Source organism: Coenobita brevimanus, chromosome 80 (assembly GCF_032717465.1).
Source record: "Coenobita brevimanus isolate Jiangsu-jjx chromosome 80, ASM3271746v2, whole genome shotgun sequence".
NCBI classification, from domain to species: Eukaryota; Metazoa; Arthropoda; class Malacostraca; order Decapoda; family Coenobitidae; genus Coenobita; species Coenobita brevimanus.
Genome location: NC_137033.1, coordinates 17687396 through 17697284, shown reverse-complemented (window position 1 = coordinate 17697284; position 9889 = coordinate 17687396). Strand labels below are relative to the sequence as shown.

At 40.4% G+C, this 9889-nt stretch overlaps 1 protein-coding gene across 1 annotated transcript in view; it reads left to right on the top strand.

Annotated features, from left to right (window-relative positions):
• The first annotated feature begins 5408 nt into the window (after nucleotides 1–5408).
• LOC145409380 (uncharacterized) overlaps nucleotides 5409–9889 on the top strand; it is a 92457-nt gene continuing 87976 nt past the window's right edge. Inside the window, exon 1 of the mRNA XM_080279856.1 lies at nucleotides 5409–5485. Coding sequence (XP_080135982.1) covers nucleotides 5474–5485 — 12 coding nt within the window. The 5' untranslated portion in view covers nucleotides 5409–5473. The remainder of the gene's footprint in view (nucleotides 5486–9889) is intronic.

Below are 9889 nucleotides of genomic sequence, written 5' to 3'. Positions count from 1 at the left end.
CATAGTGCAATTTTTTTTAAATCCTCTACATAACTCTGTAAACCACAAGACAGAAGTACTGCCTATGCTTGATGATATGAATTCATTGGGTTTGATAGTGACTAGTGCATTCTGTCATGAAAGTGAAAGTTATCATCAGCCATAGTTTGTCCTTTGCAGGACAACTGTCTCCCATCTTTTTCCCTTTCAACCTGTTGGATGTTGGCCTCATCCAACCAGCCCCAGCACACCTCCAAATCTTGTCTCTAGGAGGCAAGAAAAGTCAGAAAGTCAGTTGACAGTTAAAAGGTAGTAAAAGGAATGAAGAAAATTGAGACATGTATATATGGGTTGGTATATATGAAGTGACATTAGGAATAGTGCCAGAAATAAATACTAGTGAACTGGATTTACAGTCTTATTGTTGATCATGCTTAGTTTTGCTTAGGAACTAACTGGTTTGTTGTGATGGGTAAAATAATTTGTATTTGATACAGTATTATGAACTGGAACAAATGATATTGACCCTATTTTCCCATTAAGTAAGGGTGGGAAAATCCAGGAATAGAATAAAGAAGAGTAGAACTATGATGTGTTGAGTGGAATGGACCACCTTCCAAACTGTTTATTTACTTATTTAATATATTTTATGTACTGTATGATTCCTTGTGGAGTTAAATATGTGTACAGATTTTCAGTTTACAATTAGGTTAGTGTGGTTTTGGCATGAACACGAGACACAGAGGTAGGGTTGCAGTCTATACAGGTTGATCATATCTCATGTTTCTATAATGCACAAAAAGTTAGTTTTTGTAGGTGGCAAAGTTGTGTTTATGTACATTCTATAGTAACTTAATTCTGCATAGAAGGCTGCTAAATGTTGCTGTGGACAGTTGCCAGAATATTTAATGAGACTTTTGGTAAATGATCTGTTTAATGAGATTATCTTGCTATATCTGTACAAATTACAAGAACAAAATGAAGCTGCATATTAGAGAGTTCATGACAAATGATGTGGCTGTGCAGGAAGTAAATCTTCAAGAAACTACAGCTGCAGAATTGTAACAGACTGCTCAGTCTTGTTTAGAATTAAATTAATTACTGATTGTACGAGTTCTGTTCAGAAAGTATCGAACCTCAGGCTCTTAAGGGAAAGAAAAAAAAAAAAAAAAAAGGCCAACCTGTTGGGCTAAGACACTTAATCCCCTTCAAAGGAGGCCCCTTTTGACTGAACACATGTTGTCCAGCGTTCTTTCCACTGCCTAAAACATTTTCCAAAGTCAGTTTTTGGTATCCTGCAGGAGCTTCGTCGCATTCATCATAATCTCTTCTCTCGGATGAATGTTGCTTTAGACATGCTGGAGTGTGCAAATTGCAAGCCAGACTTTCTAAAGACTAACTGGAGATGAGACTTTGGTGTACAGGCATGACCCAGAAACTAAGATTAGTCGTTCTAGTGGAAGCATGCAGGGTCGTCTGCCAAAAAAGGCACAAGTCTGCAGCATGGTGAAATGCACTCATGTGCATCATGAATGCGCACCAGGTCAGACTGTCAACAAACTTTATTACCTTTATGCCATCCATGGTCTTCGTGACGCAGTTTAGTGGAAAAGACCAGACTTTTAGAATGCAACAAGTTGGAAGCTGCACTATGACAGTGCCTCTTTCCATTCTTTTCAACTAAATCAGCAATTTTTTTGGCCCAGCATAACAATCCTACAGGTCCATTAGGCTCCCTATTCACCAGACTTGGCTCCATGTGACTTTTGGTTATTCCTCAAACTCAAAACTCTGCTGAATGATTCCCGATTTGAGACGAGAAGAGATCATATTGAATGTGACGAAGCACTTTCGGAAGATATTGAAAACCGACTTTAAAATTTTTCAGCCAGTGGAAAGAATGATGGGCTGTGTGTGTCAAGTCAGAAGGGCCTACTTCGAGGGGGATTGGTGTCCTAGCTCAATAGGTTAGCTGTTTATTTTTTTTTTAGAGCCTAAGGTTGGATACTTTCTGAATAGACCTTACATGTCTGCTGTGATAATGTTTTACTGAAGTCTACTAATCATTAGTAATCAGTTATTCATTCAGGTGATTTGCAATGGGTATGACATGTCACAAGAAGTGTGTATTGCTTAATAATTCTAAATGCTACACATGTTATAGCAATTGGTAAGACAAATTTTACACTGAAGAGAATGTACATTGCACAGTGTAGATACCTACAGACACTTGGGTCCAGTACATTTAGTGAAGTTCCCAAAATCCAAATTAATTTTCTGGAAGTACCAGTTTCCTGAAAGAACTGATTAAGTTACCAAAGAAAAGTGGAAAACTATAGTTTCCTGCCCCCCCCCCCCAAGCTGTTTAAACGGTTTCCAGAATATTGGCAATGTTGCAGTACCTTACAGTCACTGGAGATTGCTCAAGCTGTACACAGTCAAACCACGAGTTTGATCCCCCCCCGACAAAAATTCATCTTTCTTGCTGAGTTGCTACACCTAAGCCATCAAGACCATGACTGTAGAATAATGATATAGCACAGATAGTGATCACACTGAGGGAATGCCAGCAGGCAGATGAGTACATACAACTGAAAGTAATGATGGAGAATTACTGTACAGGATTCTGAAAGAGCAATGCAGATGGGTTCAGTGTGTTGTGAGCTATGATGTTAACTAGATTAAAGTGATGGGTGTTCAGAGAGATTGAAACAGTGATATGCTGGTGAATGGAAATATGCGATTTGGTGAGGAGGTTTTAAGTACTTTGTGTAGATGCAGTTGTAGAAAAGCATACATGGAATGGAAGTGGAAAGTAGAGTGGCACACGAAGGAAGATGGCTGGTACTATAAAGGTGATGTAACTAAACAAGTCAGTACGTATGCAAGTTGCGAGAGGATTGATTGAAGGTTTTAGTGCCTATGTTACATATGGGAGGAAAGGTGGCATGGCAGGAAAGTACAAAGTTGAAGGAAAGAACAGTGTAAGTGGGGTTATTGAGGAATATATATGGTATGTAGTACTGATCAGACAATGTAATCTGTGAAAGATTCAGCAGCAAGTTTGGATGGTATGGTTATATGAGGAGAATGGATGTAGAAATGGTGATGGTTGTTTGGCTGCAGGATCATCCGGATGTGAACTGTAGCCTAGTTTGGTCTGCTGCTGTTGACCATCCTCCTTGCTGGGGATAGATAACAATATTTCTGTAACCATGAAGCATGGCCACCCCTTCATATCGGTGCCACCTTGTGAAGTCAACCATCTTAAGCACCAGATATGGTGGTGAAATGGGTATATGTATGCAGATTGAAGGTGGGAGGAAGCTTGATTGGCTACAAAGATGAACGGATATGGTGTGTGTGTGTGTGTGTGTGTGAAAATGCGAGATATGGTACAATAGTTGATGAGGGTAGAGAATTGATATGGAGTTAGTAACCCTTTTTGAACTTTGTAGTCAGTAAAATTGCACTGGCAGGTGTAAGAGGAGCACATCTTCAAAGAAAAAAAAAAACTGCAGATGGTTAAGTTTGTGAAGTGGAGCAAAGATTCCAGGACTTCAATGATGTTTAAGACACATTTCACTGGGCATACGGCCGGTAGTACCCACTTTTCAAACTGCTCGTCTGGATCTCATCTCGCCCCATCAGTATATGGGAAAAATGTCTTTCCAACTCAATTGTTTAGTAAATGAGATAATACGGCAGCTTGTGCAGTGTGTCAGGGAGAGCTAGAGACTGTCACATGAAATGATTGATCTTGCTGGTGAGTCTCATGAGCGTATGGAAGAGTTTTGTTATTTGGACATTCTATGCTGGAAGTGGGGCTGGAACTAGCCCTGTGGCTAGGATAAGGAGTGGTTGGAGGAAGTTCAGGAGCTGTTACCTCTCCTGACATTGAGAGGACTCTCCTTGCGTGATGGTGGAAATGGCTGTGTATGTGTGTGAGCTACTGCGGCAAGAGCTCATTATTTTGTGTGAAGTGTTCAATGGCTTGTCGAGAGACGGCTGTGTATCTGGGGGAATGCTTGGTTGCTTTTCTTGTCAGTCAAGTTCTAATTACGATACTGAGTGGCAAGAGGAATGTACCAGCAAAAAGGATAAAGCTTTAATGCCACAGAATAATGGTTTGATTTTAAGGAACAGTTCGTGTAATGATTAGTTATTTAAAACAATAATTCAGTGTTTTCAGGTCGCTCTAATTTTATCACCATGCAGTCTCGACTGTTGCTTACGTCAGCTCTAGACAAAGCCTAGCCAGCAATCTCGGTGCTGAAGAGAGAGGCCTTCACATGGCAGCATTGATTTAACTGGTAGCTCCACTACTCGGTTAATCAAGTGTCCCTCATTTCCCTCCCTATCCCCCGAAAGGACAGTGGTGGACTGTAGAAAAGGCAACTTCAGGTTGCAGCCCACTGGATTCATATCTAGCTGAGCCTGGGTCAACGGCAACCAGAAAACAGGCTGCACCCGTCCCACCATCTTGTTATATTTTACATATATACGGGTATACCCTCTTCCTATAGGCTACTTGTGTTATACGAGTACAGTATCTTGGTATATGCTATTGCAACTGTCGCAGCATGGTAAATGTGGAAAGGAATGTCTCTGGGCAACACCGTATAACCCGCCCTTTCTGGATCCCCGTCGACTTGCCCTTCCAGTGGGAGCAACAAGTCTAACCCTCTGGATTTGCATGCCCATTGCTTTTCACTTGTGGTAGCACTTCAGTGCATTCTTTTGTCTTGGTTGCTTTCAGCCGCATATTTGCCAAATTGCACCCAACCTCGAGGTCATTGGGGACCATCGAATGTTCGTACAGCATCTCCGGAAGCTTTCCAACCTATGTTGATATCCATGAAGGGGCGTAGGTGATTTGTACCAAATTAATCTGTAACTATACGTTATTCATCTCAACTGTTTTCTTTTCCCTGATAGTCCTCTGCAAGGACGTTTGACCGGTGTTAATAATAATAATAATAATTTTGTGCATGGCGATCCCTGTGCTCTTTTGGATCAAAAGCGCTTTGATCAGCTAGAACTGCAATAGAATGGATCATATTATAGTTTACCACACACGACATTGAACGTGTTGAAATATGGGATACAGGATCTACATTCGTGTAATAATTTTTCATGCTTTATTGCTTATTTTGTTGGTTAAGAAAATGACCAGACATTCGTGACCGGCTTTCATTTTTTACGATTCGTACTTCTTCATAAATAGATGTATTCGTGTAATAGTGAACAGTACCGTGACATGCAAGTTTTAGTTGTGCCACAGGCGAAGGGCGGTGCAGCCAGATGAAAGTTAGGTGAGGCGGCGGCAGAGGGCGGGTGCATCGCCATGGCACTTGCGCGCGGACGCCGAGTGCCGTCTGCTGCTCAGTAGATTGTAAACAAAGGCAATGGCAGGTGGTGCTCGTGATGCGCTCGCTCGCGGAGTGTCACTTTGTACGCGGATAAAGGATTAATACCACTACTTCGGCACACAATGTCACTCAGGGTGAGTTGGTTTATGTGCAATTCTTATTTGGTGTTACTACTATTGATTTCCTGTTACGTTAAGCCCACCTTTCGATAAAACCGCACTGCTGCGGTGAGCATTTCAGCGGTTACATGGCAGGTGTGTTCATTATTCATTGTTATATTCTAAACGCTGGTAAAAATTTCAAAGGCTTATTAAAACTGCCTTTATAATTAGTAGCACTAGAATACTATCATATGTGAAGATGTGAGGTGGTACCTAATTGGCGAAATATTTCTCAGGTCAGAGATGATAATTAGTTGTCCTACGTAAGATGTATTAAGATGAAATTACGGCGAAGTTTATACTTATAATTTGCAAAAGAAATATGTGAACTTGGTAAAAATATGAACTTGAGATTTTAGAGTCTGAACGCCAATTGAATTCGTGATAAGCTTTGGGACTTGGAAATGATGCAGTTTTTAAATCGTCACGAGTGTCCAAGGAGGGGTTAGATTTGATTAGCAACGTAAAATAATTAAATTAGAAAGAGAAAACCACTTTCTGGCAGACGCATATTATTATTATATACTAATAATTTTAGTACGATACACAGGTAACGGGTTGTTGATTTTAATACAAAACGTACATAGAACAGTCTGATTTTGCATATTTTAGGATAGTTAAGGAAGCTGTCTTCACGCGCGCGGGAGCTTGTTCCCAGTCCATCTCGTCACCCTAACCTAACTTAACTAGGAGGCGACATCCTATGATTTTAACCATTAGGATTGCTGCTAAACCTAACCTTTCCTTTGCAAGACCCATTTGAATAGGAAATTTAGAAGATTTGCTCCCGTGTTGTAAATTATGATGATTATTATTATTATTATTATTACTATTGTTGTTGTTATTATTTTAACGTTTAAATGGCTGGATAAATAGTGGTATTAAATGCTGGTACCGGCTGATAATAGTTTCCTGTGCCGAGGTAAATATTGTAGCATAATTTTCCATCGTTTTCAGTTATTGAACATAATAACAAAATAATAATAAATATAAATGCCGGCCGGATTCTCCTGTTACAGGGAAAGGTAATTATGAAGTATAGTTGCGCCGTTGTGGATATAAATGCTGTACAAACCAGACCTAACATAAACGTGAAAGCCTCTCTCTCTCTCTCTCTCTCTCTCTCTCTCTCTCTCTCTCTCTCTCTCTCTCTCTCTCTCTCTCTCTCTCTTGTCCAAGGTCAGGGCCGAAGGATGCCAATGTGAAGACACCGAAGTACCGATATGTGGCTTTCACGATGAAGTTAGGTCTTTCATCAGGTTCGGGTTGTGTAATAGCCATAAATAAGGATACACAGCTATCAAATCCAAAGTAAGATACATATAATTTAGCCGTTAAAGTTCCATGTATAGGCTACATAGCTGTATGGAAAAAAATCATCTTCCTCCTTGTCATCATCATCATCATCATCTACTTTTTCTTCATCTTCCTCTTCGTCGTCGTCGTCATCTTTTCTTCCTCTGCTTCTTCTTCTTCTTCCTCTTCTTCCTATACATTATTATTATTATCATATTATTTTTTTCATATTATTATTATTATTATTATTAATTATTATTGGAACACATGAACAGCGAAGACTCAACAATGTTTACGTGTGAAGGTGAGGTTGGCCTGTATTTTCCAAACTTTCATATTGCCTCTCGCCATTGGCTAGCTTGTGTTCTGAGCTGCCATCTCGTCCGTGCAGAGTCACGTAGCGTTTGTTCATGCTTGTGGTCTGGCCATTTGGTCAGGGAAGAGATTGGGTTATCGTTAATTCTAATGATAGTGGTGTAATGTTGTTCTGTTTAATGTGTAGTGGTGTAATGTAGTGTTGTGTCCTATAATTATAGTGTAGTGTAGTTCTGTGTAATGTAGCTAGTGTGCTGCTGACTAATGTAGTATAGGCTACTGGTGTCTTATATAGTGTTGTGTAATGCTGTGTAATGTGTAGTGTAGTGAAGGGCTGTGTAATTTGATGTAGTGTAGTGCTGTGTAGTGTAGTGTTGTGCCATGATATGTGTATTGTGGTGTAGTGTAGTGTATTTACAGATTACCCTCCGTATCTAAGTCTCTAATCTGTGGAAAGAACAAGACAAACGGAAAGCTTCTTGTCCAGTTATCCAACCTTGAAGGGCCACGCTAAGTCAGAAGCAAGAAAACTGGGTCGAAGAGGTAGTGGCTGAAGACATGAGAGAGAGAGAGAGAGAGAGAGAGAGAGAGAGAGAGAGAGAGAGAGAGAGAAATTCCAACCATAATATTTTTCACCTGCGCATCGTTCGTAAGCAGTACACCCATTGAAATCTGGCACATCGTAACCCCGTCAATCTTCTTACTTTCTCGTTGTTATTGCTACCTGCAGACGATTTTTTTCTTTACAGGAGGAACAGTTTGTGATGGTATTATTATTATTATTATTATTATTATTATTATTTTATTATTATTATCGTTTCCACAACGTGATTTACTTTGCCTAAAAAGAATATCTGGACAGAGAAGGGGTTAACTGCTATCTTTCCTGAACGGTTGACACAGTGGTAATGAAATTAATAAATATCCATCTACATGTCTATCTGTCAGTCTGTATGCCTACCTTCCTGTCTATCTATCTGTTCATCTATCTTAATACAGTATATATTGCTGGCCCATATCAAACCTATATGTACCGTATACCAGAACGGCAAAAAAAGTAAGTCCAAGCATTAGACGGGAAGCGTTTGGTATTTACTGGGATCGGATTACGGATGCCATCAGGGAGCCCACACTGACATTACCCAAGCCTGCGTTAGAGAGAGAGAGGAGGAGGAGAGTGGCAGCGCTAGGTGACTTCATGTTTGTAGTCTTGTGAGCGTCGGGCATTTTTTAGCATATCTTTCATAGTGAGTTTTTTGCATTTCCGCCTCCGTAATCTGTTGTTTATTAGTCATGTGTTTTTCATATGGACTTAGGTGGTATTTATGCGTATTTGTTATGGAAAGGGTTCAGGAGAGGGACAGCTTCCAGCGGTGGCACTGATATAATTGGGGTGTGGAGCTGACCAGTTATACAAACGTCCCACAACTCCGTCCCTGTCTCCCCAAAAGTGGATGGTGAACTGCAAGAGAACAGCTTAAGCCAGTATTCCACCGGGTTCACATTGTAGATGAATCTGGGGCTACTACTTCTACAACCACGACGACGACAACAGCAGCAGCTACTACTACTACTACTACTACTACTACTACTACTACTACGACCACTACTACTGCTTCAGCTGTTGTTGCTGCTGCTGCTATGGAAATGCTTTATAATTGACATACAAGTGCATGGTATTGATCTGGAAATACACAGGCAAGTAGGAGATTCTAGAAAGCTTTTCTGCCCTACCTAGAATACGGACCATTAACCCTTTCATTTCAATGACGTCTTCGTTTTTTAAATTTAATTCTGATTCATAGAGCCTTTGTAGTGAAGTGATCAAACGCTACGGTATCTCCATTAACCCCTTTAATAGAGAGAGAGAGAGAGAGAGAGAGAGAGAGAGAGAATCAACCCCTCTACTGTTATAGCCTCTCCCATGCTAAATTGAATCGACTGGTAGATGCAAGAAAAAACTGCAGAAAAACATCATCGCATTGAATAAGTAAAAAAGAGAAAAAAAATAGTGACGACGGAAGTAGCAAAGGGAACACACCCATAACACCATAACAACATCCCTCTTATGACAACTGACAGTCACATATTACAAAACACTACACCCAACAGCACTAGGCTACACTGCACTGCATCCACCATCACCACACTACACTACACAATACTATACTATACTGTACTATACTATACACTACTATACTATACTATATGGTACTATATTGTACTACACCACACCTAACTACACTACACCATCATTGAGCCCCCAAATTTAATCAATTGTTCCTTGACCCATGGCCCACTTTTCCACAGAATTTTATTGAAATTCATTGAGAACTTTGGAGATACTGCGCGGGATACCCAGAATCCGGATCCGGATCCCCCCAATATTTAATTAATTCTTTCTTGGCCCATGGCCCACCCATCCACAAAATTTCATTGAAATCCATTGAGAACTTTGGAGATATCGTATGGACAAACAAACAGACAAACATAGGTGAATACATAGCCATCTCCAGCTTCGTAGGCGCAGGTAAAAATAAAAAAGGAAAATAGTGATAAAGGAGGAGGAGGGATGGCTGTAGAAAATGAGCCAAGTGTATGAAGAAGATGAGAGGAGGAGAGATGAGTACAAGAGGAGGAGGAAGAGTAAGGTAGAATGGAGGAGTGGTAACCTAGCTAGATGGCAAGAGGAAAGAGGAACAATCAACTGCTTCACTCCGATGACGTGTTTTATGTTCTGGGCACCGTATTAGTGAAACTAAGACT